Source organism: Rhea americana, unplaced genomic scaffold (assembly GCF_003343005.1).
Source record: "Rhea americana isolate MKP2758 unplaced genomic scaffold, rheAme1 scaffold_428, whole genome shotgun sequence".
Lineage (NCBI taxonomy): Eukaryota > Metazoa > Chordata > Aves > Rheiformes > Rheidae > Rhea > Rhea americana.
This window is the reverse complement of record NW_028186566.1, coordinates 132,397-144,787: the sequence shown is the minus strand read 5'-3', so window position 1 is coordinate 144,787 and position 12,391 is coordinate 132,397. Positions and strand designations below refer to the sequence as shown.

The following is a 12,391-nucleotide window of genomic DNA, read 5'->3' as shown; positions in this document are numbered from 1 at the left end:
AGTCAGAGTTAAAATAGTAAAAGCATAAACACTGGCAAATAGCACAACCACTTGTCACTCTCTGATTTCAGTGTTTCAACTCCACCTTTTTCTGCAATGTCTTTAGAAGGGAGGTTTACCTAGCAGGTATAATTCTTCATCCCTGTGTTCATCATGCTATTGTTCCTACTGCTAAGAGGCTCTCYGCTGCCAGTAGTTTCAAGTATAACATCAGCTAGATGTATTCCGTACACAAGGTGACACTTTGAAAGAAGAGCAGCAGCTAATAGCACAGAAGATTTTTGGCCCAACACAAAAAAGCTACRGAGAAAGCTTATATTTTTACAGTGTATCGGTGTACACTCAGAAAAGTCATTGCAGGACATAAGTTGGAGCAGTTCCTGATGGCTGTTCTAACCTGAGTTGGCAAGGGAACGAGCAGCTCCAGGACTGCCGAGGCTCTGTCACACTTACAGTTCAGCACCAGCACTCTTTTTGCCCCATATTCTCTGTCCTTCCTATGTGCGACACAGCAAACAATGACAAAAGGACTAAAATAAATGACACTGAAGACATTACTGAAAGTAGGGCACAATATCTTTCATATCGGCCTGTTAATGGTAAGTTATCTACAACTCTTCTTAAAAGCTAATTATTTCACCCGTTTAAATTAGGGTAATTAGATCAGCTGGAATTGAACTAAAACCAAAGGCTTATAGCCTTTTGAGGATTTTCTGAAATGGGGCTTTGTATTCCATCCATATTCCCTCCCACAGAGGGGAGACAGACAGTGTCCCCAAAGATAAGAATATTTTGATCACTTCCTATGTCATTAGTTACATACCACTATCCAGTCTGCATCATTAATCTCCATAGAAGTCTTTGCATACAGGGAGAAGAAATAAAGGTAAAGGAACCTTTTAAAGAAGTAGAAACTCTTTCAAACTGTGAGTCAAGATAGGTACTTTAGATCTTGTTTTCTCATTGCACTGATACCATCACCGAAATACAGCCAGATAGGCCCTGGCAAAATGGTTTTCATATATAATACTCTTGCCCACACTTTGTGCCTATTACTTCATCTTGCTAGAGAGGCTGACRTTATTCCCACTTTTACATCCTGCCATGAAAAGTGCAAACATTAGTGTCTTGATTAGTATCAGCAGAACAGGCAGACACAGACATCTGTGAATCTGTTTCTTAGAAGTTCAWCAGCTGGCCTCACATTCTCTGGTATTTGAACAAAATACACAAGAAATTATTGTTACAAAGCATAACTGAAAGATAGTCTGATCCAGAGAGAATGAATACATCCAAAAAGAGACTGTCACTTTGCTTCAGTGTAAAAATGCTTATCCTGTTTATAAGGGAAAAAAAAAACACTGAGTAGTTGCTTATCTGTCCTTTCTTCCTATCCAGATATTCATATTGCACATATAATACCAGTTTCTAAGAATTCTTCCCAGTTTAACTTGAAAACAGGTGTCTTGCTATGATTGGTATCAACTTCCACATAAGAAAATCCACTTCCAAGCAGAATTCTCCACCCTCGGCTACATGAGAACTGGAAAAAACACAAGCTGCATCTAGAAGAGGTCTTGTACCTTGTACTCTATGCACATCTGGCAAGAGACAGGGAAGCAGCATAGTCTTTTGCTTAGAGATTTTACTGATAGAGAACCCAAGTTTTTTTCCACACAAGAAAATACGTATTAAAAACAAAAGTTTCAGACAAAATTCTTAGTGTTCAAAGGCCTTTAACAAAAGCAGCTKCAGTGTCTGAATTTTCACTGCATCTCAGAAATAAATTTAGATCGACTATTCAGTACATAAGCTGATTCATGATATTCTTGGGATGGAGATGTACCATAAAGTTTATAAAAAAGCATTAAAAACATATGTAAAGTGTTTTCAAAGCTTAAAGAATAACGGGAAAGGAGGAGACAATAGAAAAAGAAAATATAAGAAGATGACTCAGAAACTTCTAACAAAGCATCAGATCTGACACCTGTACTCTCTATGGTCAGTGACAAGTCATTTCACTTCAGATGTAAAATGAGGATAAAATCAACCTCCCGTGGCACTGGGAGACTTAATTAGTTGCTATTCATGGATTAGGCAGAAAGTCTGAAGGTGAAAGCACTAAATGCTAAGTATTATTAGCTTCTGAAGTATTAATTTCTGTAAYTGGGCAACTCCGACATTACAAAAAAGTGGATCAGTATCATTTTTAGAAATAAATTTATTTTTTTGATTCTATCATGCCAAAAAAAAAAGTACCCAAACAAGGAATTTTGTTTTTAGAAGTAGTAACTGGAAACACATTTATATAATATACAATCCAGCTTGTCACACTGAACTCTGAGCTTCTGACTCCTACCCAAATTTAGATTCCATATTAACAGGAAACATGTTATCTTCAACCAAACAACTCTGCGAGTTGCAAGCTCCCGGAGCTCCCTGTAAAACTTGCACTGTGCTCTGCATTAGGGCTGCACTTCCTTTCTGAGGAAAAGCTCACAAGTGGTATTGATTCATTAACAGAAGACACGTTTGCCCGTGTGGCTGAACTTTTCCTCACACAGCCTGATCCCTCTGTGGCCAGTCCTGGACTTCCCAAGCTATCTGCATTGGCTGTTCTTGAGCCGGTTTCTCTGCTCTTCCAAGGTAGAGATAAATGCCCCTTGTAGAAGTTCCAAGCCAACAAGGAAGAAAAAAGAAGAGCAAAACCACCCCCCAAAAGTTTTAAAACAAGCTTCTCTTTCTGGCTGTCCATGGATTTCTGTTTTGCTGCTTCCTTCAGTAAAGAAGTTGATACTGAAGACTTAAAACTCACAGCTGCTGTTTCATTAAGTGTGTTTGTCGTCGCATTAACATTTGCATTGTYTGTCTTTTGTTGGGCATAAAGGGCATAGCTGGCCACAGTGATAAAGAATTCTTTCCCTTTGGTTTTCTCTATTGAGAGACAATCATAGAATCCAGCCTCATCCATTGTCACATTAAATATTACTATTCCTYCATCATAGAGGAAGTATTTAGAGTCCTCAGCCTGAAGTCTGYTCCCATTAAACATCCACACTACTCTTGCCAGATTTGACAGAGGAACACATTTGAGATGAACGTTATTTCCAAGGGTAAATAGACATTTCCTCACGCTATTTTCTGAAATTATGAAGATTATTTTTTAATTAAGAGCAGGGGTGGTTTAGTTTAACTTACAAAACCAAATATATAACCTTCAAATTCAATTCACTAGTCTGACAATGGGTAACTAATAAGTATGGGGTAAAGACAAAGAAAAAGAAATACCATTACTAACAGGTCTGACCACCTCCCAGTGAGAAATAAGGGCAGAAAGCACATCTTGCTGCCTTTATTACCACTGGCAACTAACAGAATGATTACAGAACTAGAAATTGAAGACTTCCAGAATTTAGTCTGATTKTGCCTCACTTGTATATATAGCCACCCATAAATAAATTCAGCTTTGTATGTCTAAACATTTATATTGATTAATGACATATCTTCAAGAAAAATGCTTTAATGGTTAGATGCAACTGTACTGTGTGTATTTCAGCTAAGTGTTCCCTAACTGTCCCACTAATTATTTTCATCTGTAGTGCAGTCTAAAACATACAAGACTAAAGACAATTCTGACTTTAAAAAGACGTAAGGTGAGAGAAACATGCTGTCATTGAAGAAAGTAAGGTATCTTGCCACTCTTTAAAAAGTCACTAAGTAGTACGACTAGATCACACACCTGTTAATCTACATTAAAAGAAATTAATTTCCCAATCCCATTAAGATAATAAAAAGTCATCTTAAATGGCTGCTAACACATAGCCTTATTTTTAAATGTACTTTTGAATAGCATTTGTTGTGTATCTGATAGATACTGATAGAACAGTATCCTAAACCAGTGACAGGTTTAATAGGAAGGCTGATGTGACAAGTGATTTTTGGGTGTCGAGGAGATATCAATAACCTCAAATGGGTCACATTTATGCTTCCCTTGAGAGCAGTAGTTTCAATCAGAACAAGAGTATTCTGACATCAAGACTGAGGAGATTAAGAATATAAGGCAGTATCAATGCAGCATAGGTCTTTTTTTTGTTGTTGTTGGTCTCTCTTACTTCAAAGGTAACAATCAGAATATTTTTAACTGTGTAGTTTTCTGTCACACAAGAACTCCAATGACCACAAACTGAAAAAAAAGCACTTTAAATTGTGTAATTTTTTAAAATAAATGTTCACATACCTACACTAAGACAGCTGGAAGCATCTCCATATTTAACACTTTGAATTAAATTCCTGGGTGGGAAAAAAACAGATAAAAAAAACAGAAAAAGGCTTGTATGATACCGTTTTCAGGAATCATCCTAGTTTTGTGTTGCAGACAGTAAGACTGCACTTATAAGCAATTTCCCATCAGGTGTGCAGCTAAAAAACATCTTTCTACTTACTTCATACTACCAGTTTGATTTGCCAGTAGAACACATTCATTAGAAGACTGAGACCATGCGCAGTAAGGATCTCGTGCCAAGATGCAATCTAAGCAATATTTATACTGGTGGCATTCAGAAACTGGAAGCTGTACCACTTGGGATTGAGAGCCTGCATAGAGCATTCCCTAGAAATGGAGGAGGCAATTCTTATTTTATAATGGTGTGTGGGATTTTAAAACTGCTATTTTTTTTAATAGGAAGAATTTCTAGTATTTACTCCTGTAAAATAAAAATCTTATAAGAATAGATGATGATATATAAAAATAGATGATGATAGAAAAAAACAGCTTTGCATAACATGCAAAATAACAGAGTTCCTTTCCTAATTTTTTTAAATTAACATAAAGACTTGTTTCAGTTGTATGTTGATACATAAAAATTTACAGATAAAAAGAGGCATTGTGCTTTTGTTATTAATGAATACATAACAGAAGTAGAATTATGAGACATTTACCGAGTATTTAAGAGCCAAAAGAACAACACAGAAGAGGAGGACCTGAGGCAAACTATTATAGCAGTCACGTTGCATATGTAGGGACAATTTCTACCTTTTTAGAAGACAGCTGGAGAGATTGTACAGGCTCAGGAGACAGAAACAGTTGTAGCTCTTCCACAATGAACATTTCCCCATCCCAGTTGAAAGCTTTATGCAAATATCCATCGGCTACATAAAATGAAATGTATTTTCAAGGAGAAAATTTATTTAAACACTGCATAACATTTTAGTTTTAAAATTCATGTCAAAATTAAGACAGAGATTTACAAGCTGTTCTTGGGAATAAGGAATTTCTGAAACTCTTCAAAACAATTTTAATTTTATTTTAATAAGAGGGAGGTAATGGTTTTTCTCAAGGAGAAAGACTCCAAACAATCCCCAAATTTGCACATATCATTAYGTTGAGTCTCCTTTGATATGGAAACTTTCTAATGTCCAAAAAATGAAACACATTTAATCTAATTGAGAAGAAAATATTAAACTAGCAAGGCAGCTTCTGCATGTGAAATGTTAAATAAAGTTAATGAATATTTTTACTTTTCAGAAGTCTCAGAAAAAAACATTTGGAATAAAATCCATAAAAATCTGAAGCATTTTTTTACTAAAATAAAAGCACTTACCTGTTCCTAGAAACATAACATCATATGTTTGTTTATCAAGGCCAGTGACTCTGTCTACTACAATCCTGGTATAGTTTGAACCCCTTTTCAGTAGCACTGGCCTATTACCAATTGGATTTACAGAATTATCCATTAGAGGGTGATCTCTAACAAACTGCAAAACTTTGTCAGGCAAGTCAGAGGAAGTGTTATATCCAATACTCCGGGCAAAATTATCAATGCACTAGAAACAAAACATAATGAACATGATTACAATTGCTTTTACGTTTCACTTAGGTATTAAAAAAATACTTTATTTTGTTCTAAACACACAGCTATTTCTACTTATCTTCACAAAAGAAGAATAATTATTTTCCTTACATGGTAAGCATAACCCCATGTTCTTTGTGAAGCAGAACTGTAAGTAAAGTAGCTTTTCTAGGAATCTTTATATATATCTGTAACAGGATAAGAAGACAGGTACATCTTCACTGATTAAAAACCCTATATTTCTACTGGCAAAAGATGAACTGACAATTTGACACCAAAAAAGAAAATTCAGAAACTGTTCTTTAATTAGAACAAGTAAATTCATATTTACAGCACCAGGACGTGGGACTGGCACTTCTCCCCTGTATACCACCCATTTAACATGGGAATGTTCCACAGTTACTGGTCCTTTGTAGTTTCCTTTGGAGAAGACATCTTGAATATTTTTCATACTGTATGCACAAACAGCTGATGTGTCCAATCCTCCCCTTCAAAAAAAAAAGTTATATTGGCTTTTAAATAGAAAGAAAAGCTGTGAAACAACCTGCTCTCCACAGTGTGCACTGCTGTATCTTTTTCAGGATTAGTCAAAAGATATCTAATACTAAAAATACTTCCCTCTGGCAGTTTTCAGGATTCATTAAGTCTAAGCACAGACATTTCTACAAGATTGTATTAAATATATTTTCCTTAAAAATCAAGTAACAGTCCTTACATAAACTGAAATGGCCGAGACAATGAGGTCCTTTTGACCATCTATTTTAACCAGATAAGTTTCCCCTCCCTCTGGCACCACACTTCAGACATACACCATTAATTCCACTTGTAATCTTTCTAATTCATCTTGTTGGAAAACACAATACTTTTCCACTTTGCCTTTAATTTGATGTTTTTCAAAATAACAACAAAAAGTTTAGCGTATGGTTCAGACACCAACCTCACTTCAGTTCYTCCAGGGATATGAAGTGATATACACAAAGTCTTAGTCTTTTTACCATCCCCAAATGAATAAATGTTGTGGTCTTTAAAATGCACATTTGCAATTTCCTATTTTAGCACACGTTGCATCCAACATGCCATAACCAGAAACAAAACAGTTGCATAAGCTCCAGTGGGTATAAACTGTCAGGCAAATACTACTGACTGAGCTGCATTCTGAGAATTCTGATGCTTACTATAAAATACAAAAGTTATTACTTATAGTTATTTTGTCATTGGTAATTTTTGACATACAAAGTTTCAACACACTCTGTCTGGTTTCTCTCATTTGTCAGAGCAGCGAAGAAAAGCTAGTTAACAGTAAAACATGAAAGGAAATAGACTAGAGTTYGGTTTTTATTTTTACAGAACACTATATTAGACAACTAGACCATGACAGATACWGCTTTTGGAACAGAAGACTATCTGCATCTTGAAATGCCAGCTACCTCCTTTAGTGTAATAAAGACCAGAAGAATCTAGGGCTTTCTGTAAGTAATTACATAATTTGATATGTAATTAGTTTTAATTGCTCCGCCATCTGAGCGGAGAAAACATTAACTCTAAATACTTGGCTTAGGAAGAGCTTTTGGTTAGCCTTTAATTGAAGGCTTTGGCCTAGGAACTAAACAACATTTTGTTTCAGAAGATGATAATACTTGCTCATTTGGATCAAGCTGCAAGAAAAACAACTGCAGTCCTTCAAAACACRTGGAGTAACTGAATTAAAGACAAATTCTGAGTTAAAGACAAATAGCTGCAATCAGGCCATTAATACTGAAACAAAAACCTTTTACTTGGTTCATTACAAACTTTAGTAGCAGATGCAGTCCTTTATCTCACCATTGTTGGGAAAAAATTCCATAAAAAATGCTGTCTTGCCAGTCYGTTCTCTTAAGTAAAAAGATGTCCTGGATAATATTGAAATGGAAATGTAATTCTGGAATGGAACAGGAAAGTCGAGATTTTAAAAATGACGTCCATCTTCTTTGCAATATGCGTTTTCCACCAAGATCACCCTGAATGAAGGAATAACACCATCACTGTGGAACGTATAAATAAATACATATAATTTTCATCTGACAGCAGTGCTGTAAGGAAAAATGTAGTTGGCCTTTCAAAACAAATCTAAGGTCAAACCCCCCAAAAACAAGATTTACATGTCATACACAACCACCTGAAGATTTGGTTCTGTTCTAGGAGAAAAAGGAGGAAGCTAGTTTAGAAATAAAGGATGTATGATAGAATTTCTATTGGTGAGAGACTGTAGATACCACTGTTAATCATTCAGCTATGAAACTTCATTTGAAATACACTAAACACAGTCTTTATATTACAAATATTAACCTTGCAGATACGGGCAATTCTGGACACCAGAAGCTTGTCATAGAATTCAAACTCAACAGCTGTTTCAGTGAAGAATATATAAATTTTATCATCATCTCCATTTGGATTAGATACACTTTCCTGTACTATCTCCATATTGACAAAGCTTGGTTCTGAAATACATGAATAGACAAAATACTTTGTTTACAAAAACTTGAAAATGCCAGATATTGTTTTAAAATTAAACATCTAATTCACCCCTTTTGTGGGGCAGTGGGCAGGGAAAGGGCAGGAAAATATTTATGAGTTAGAATCCACCAAAAATTAASAAAAAAACTGTGCTTTCATAAATGGGAAGAGGCTGTGGTTTGTTTCATCATTGTAGTTCTTACTGACAAACTTATTTTAAATTTTGTCCTTAGTTTAAAAGCTCGCACTTTCTGGACATTGCAAAATCAATACATATCATACACTATTACATTCTACAGATAACTCACATACCAATAGAAGTTCAAGAGACTGAAATATGTATAATAATTTCTTACCACTTAACCAAGATGTTTTAAATTCTGTTCTTACAGGGTTCCTCATACTGCGAAGTATTATAGGTTCTGTTCCCAAAAAATTATTTGAAGTAGCTGAATAAAATGCACCATCTGTAGAGTTTTGGAAGAAATAACAAAGCATAAACTTATTTTAAAATGCAAAGAAATACCCATAAGAAACAAACTGGGCCTGACATTTCATGTAAGAATAGAATCAGGGTAACAGTAGCCAAAAGCTAAGCTCAGATGAGGAAAACTTTCAGCTTGCATGTCAGTCCAAACATACCTACAAAAAGAGAAGCATACTTCAGGGTCGGTTCAAATGGACATTTTCCTCTGCTGTCTTCAGCTTTTCCTTGCAAACTGATGTTTGTCCTATGGATAACCTATGGTAAGCAAGCATTTTAATAGGATGAAAACCAAAGCCTCCCATGTGCTAAAATGAAATGATCAGCAAACACTTTTAAAGGAGATGACCACAGAACAGAGTTAACATAGAAATGTGAATTTTATGCAAAAAGAAATAACGTATGGTAAATGCTTTTCTCATCCTTCACACTTTTATAATAAAATAATTATGAAAGTTTCAAGTTTTTTAAAAGGAGTATTTTTAGAAAGGTACTTAAAGATCTGCCATATCATTCTAACATCTGCAGTAAAATGTACTCAAATACAATTACCATATGATCACAAGCTGGGTGATAAGCATTGGTTCCACAAACATATAAGTTAGAGTCATTTATCTTATGGAGGAACAAGATGTAGTTCTGGCATCTTATCTAAAATAGAAAAATAAAAGGAGAGCAAATTTACATAGTTTAGGTGGCTTGCATTTGAAAATTTTCTGGTGTCTTAGCAGGAAGCAAACAAACTTGTAAAATTCAAATGAAACTACTTTTACTTCTTTTACCAAAAATAAAAAAATAATAAAAAAACTTGATTCTGTAGCTATTTTTTGTCTTAGTTAACAACTTAGGGAAGGAAACAAAGGTTTTTTCCTACCTTGTCCTTTCCTCTACGAATACATTCCAGCTGTCTTTCTTGTGTAGCAAACCAGTATTCCTAYAAGCCAAAAACACATCAAAGTTGGTATGATGCAATTTTTTGCTGAAAAATTATGTACAAAAATAAATAAAAAATGCACCCAACTTTGAATCTATTAGGTGTAAATTAGCATTTCTAGGCGTCTCCGTAACATATACTGCAGAATACCTTGCAGAGATGCTTTGCCTTACTTCAAAAAATGACACTGTAATAAAGTTACAAGTCTTAAAATTAGAACACTCTGATATATTTAAAATCAGATCATTAGGTGATCCCAAATACATAAAACCACAGGCAAGATATTTTTAAAAAGCAGGCATGAAATAAGATGTTTAACTTACCCTGGCTATTTCTCTAGAAATATTATTCAAGTCAAGAGCAAATACAGCATCTCTACCTCCAACAAATAAGGTATCAGTTTCTTCATTCACAAGGAGAGTGGAAACATTGGATAATCCTTGTTTCATAAAAGTTTTTATATTTCCAGCTATAAACATAGAGGATAAGTTATTTTAAAAAATGTTTATCTCTAGAATCTCACAGTTATATAATTGAAATTCTAGACTGAAAACTAGTAATAACAAAACAAAAATAAAGTCTATACACATTTCACAAACATTTTCTAAATAATACGAAAATATCTGGATAGATGCATGGATAGTCTTTTCCTACTTTTATATAAGAAAATAAACAATGTATTATCACTAGTAGTTATATGCCAGAACCTCCAGCTACAACAACTAATGTTCAGGCACTCCTCATCGGAATTTGGACAAGAACATGTGTTGCCACTGAGGTGAAACAGTCCATAACATTCTTTCGTGAGCCTAAAAAATTCAAGCCCCAACCCTGTGCTATGTTCCTTTATGTTGATTAAATTACTATTTTTCACTTACTCTGGTATTTTACTGTTTTTCTGGGAATGCAGTTCACAACAGATGTTTCTGTCTCTTGCATTAATTGCAAAACAACACAAATGACAAAAGCAGTGCTACCCATTTTCAAAAAATTGACTAGAAATAAGTTCTTTCCAGTTTAAATTCCTTGACATTAAATAATTACAGTCAGCAATTTCTTCATGGTTCTTGAGAAAATCCTGCTAAAGGCCTCCAAAGTTTATATTTGTAGTCTTCAAACACTTTCTGAAACTTGTGAAATCAAAGCAACCTCTTACATTTCTTTCCAATAACTACTTCCAGACATCCTAAAATTGAAAACAGTTTAAGTTCAATGTAATACTTAGTCACCTTCATTTTCATAACAGATGGACAACTATGCCTTTTTAGAAGATTTTGTAGCTATTACCTGTATTGTTGCTATTCAGAATTAGATCCTACTCTGACGACAATTCCAGGCTCATACCAGCAAAGAATTGCWTATGCATCTTTACTTACTCACATTTTTTAATATCTAGTCACCACAAAGGTGAATTAACACTACCTAATTATTTTTTCCTTCAATGTATTTGTTTCTTGACTTTATGCCAAGTCCGAGATTCTCATTTGCAACGTAAGATGTTTCAGATTTTCTGCAGGGTATCTAAATATTATTTTACAAAGAGGAAGAACCAGTAAGAACATTTGCAGGTGTCAGCTATTACAAGTACCTAAGAGAAATCATAGCTAAGATTGCCTTCCTTTCTACAGCAATTCACCAGCTTATACATATATGTATATACACAAATACATACATACATATATATAAATATAAATCATGTTAGGAAGAAAGAATTTATATTTTATTAATTTAATTAGAATTAGGTACTCCTATGCCTGAAATCTTGACAGTCTGTCTAAACGAATATGCCTTGTAGGCAATGCTAGAAAATTAATCAAAAATAAAGCTAGGTGGCTGTAATTTATAATTACCAAAACCACAGAGTAAGATTCCAAATATGCTTTTATAAAGACAGGGATCTGTACTCTTTATGTACTTTCATCTTCAGGCAAATGTCAACAGYAAAAGAAACTGTTTGCATTAGCCTAAGCCAAGTAAGATATTGTTTGGCTTAAAGTATTTTTAAATTAGTTGGTCAGGTTAAACACTTCAGAAAGCTATTAAATAGTTTCTGTTAGCCCCTATACTGGAACCCAGGGTGTGATTCTCCACAGGCAGACTTGGCACACCCTGCACGCACACTAAGACGCTTCCACASCCCACACATACAGGTCTCCCAGGACACAAAAAGAGACTTTTTTCAGTCTTGTTTCACACTTTTCTGCAGTCAGCTTTGTTTACAGCGCCCGGGACCATTGGTCCTGGCAGTAAGGGACACCAGGTGTTAGCGGTTCACCTTCTCCATCACGCGTTTTGTTTCAGCTGGACGAACATTACTCCCAACCTCGGACTCCCGCGGCAGGCGCTGTCCCAGCCCCCTCCTGGGGATGGCATACAGGCACCACGCTTGTGGCGCAGGGGGTCAGGCCGGAGGGTCGGAGGCTTAAGGACGCCCGTGGCTGCAGGATCCCCCAGCTACGCCCGGTCCAGCATCACCCCAGCRAGCCCCACCGCCCCTCAGAAGCTGAAGCGACCAACACCCGCCCCGTTCTCCCCCGGGCCCGCGCGCCCCTAAGATGGCGGCGCCTCCCTCAGCCCCACATCACCTGAGGCGCGACCGTTGGCGCCCCGCGGCTCGCGCGACCGCCGCCG

At 35.8% G+C, this 12,391-nt stretch overlaps 1 protein-coding gene across 2 annotated transcripts in view; it reads right to left on the bottom strand.

Moving 5' to 3' along the window:
• Positions 1-2,264: 2,264 nt before the first annotated feature.
• Positions 2,265-12,391, bottom strand: part of LOC146589968 (semaphorin-4E-like) — a 15,831-nt gene continuing 5,704 nt past the window's right edge. The window contains exons 1-14 of one of the 2 annotated variants that reach the window (XM_085315345.1): positions 10,639-10,741; positions 10,084-10,229; positions 9,701-9,760; positions 9,379-9,477; positions 8,985-9,084; positions 8,699-8,809; positions 8,175-8,326; positions 7,671-7,846; positions 6,181-6,337; positions 5,601-5,823; positions 5,033-5,148; positions 4,443-4,609; positions 4,238-4,290; positions 2,265-3,141 (exon numbers count right to left, since the gene is read on the bottom strand). In XM_085315345.1, the coding sequence (XP_085171471.1) occupies positions 2,399-3,141; positions 4,238-4,290; positions 4,443-4,609; positions 5,033-5,148; positions 5,601-5,823; positions 6,181-6,337; positions 7,671-7,846; positions 8,175-8,326; positions 8,699-8,809; positions 8,985-9,084; positions 9,379-9,477; positions 9,701-9,760; positions 10,084-10,229; positions 10,639-10,741 (2,406 nt within the window). In that variant the 3' untranslated portion in view covers positions 2,265-2,398. Of the gene's footprint in view, positions 3,142-4,237; positions 4,291-4,442; positions 4,610-5,032; positions 5,149-5,600; positions 5,824-6,180; positions 6,338-7,670; positions 7,847-8,174; positions 8,327-8,698; positions 8,810-8,984; positions 9,085-9,378; positions 9,478-9,700; positions 9,761-10,083; positions 10,230-10,638; positions 10,742-12,391 lie in introns of those variants that run through there. The other variant, XM_085315344.1, reaches the window with a different exon arrangement.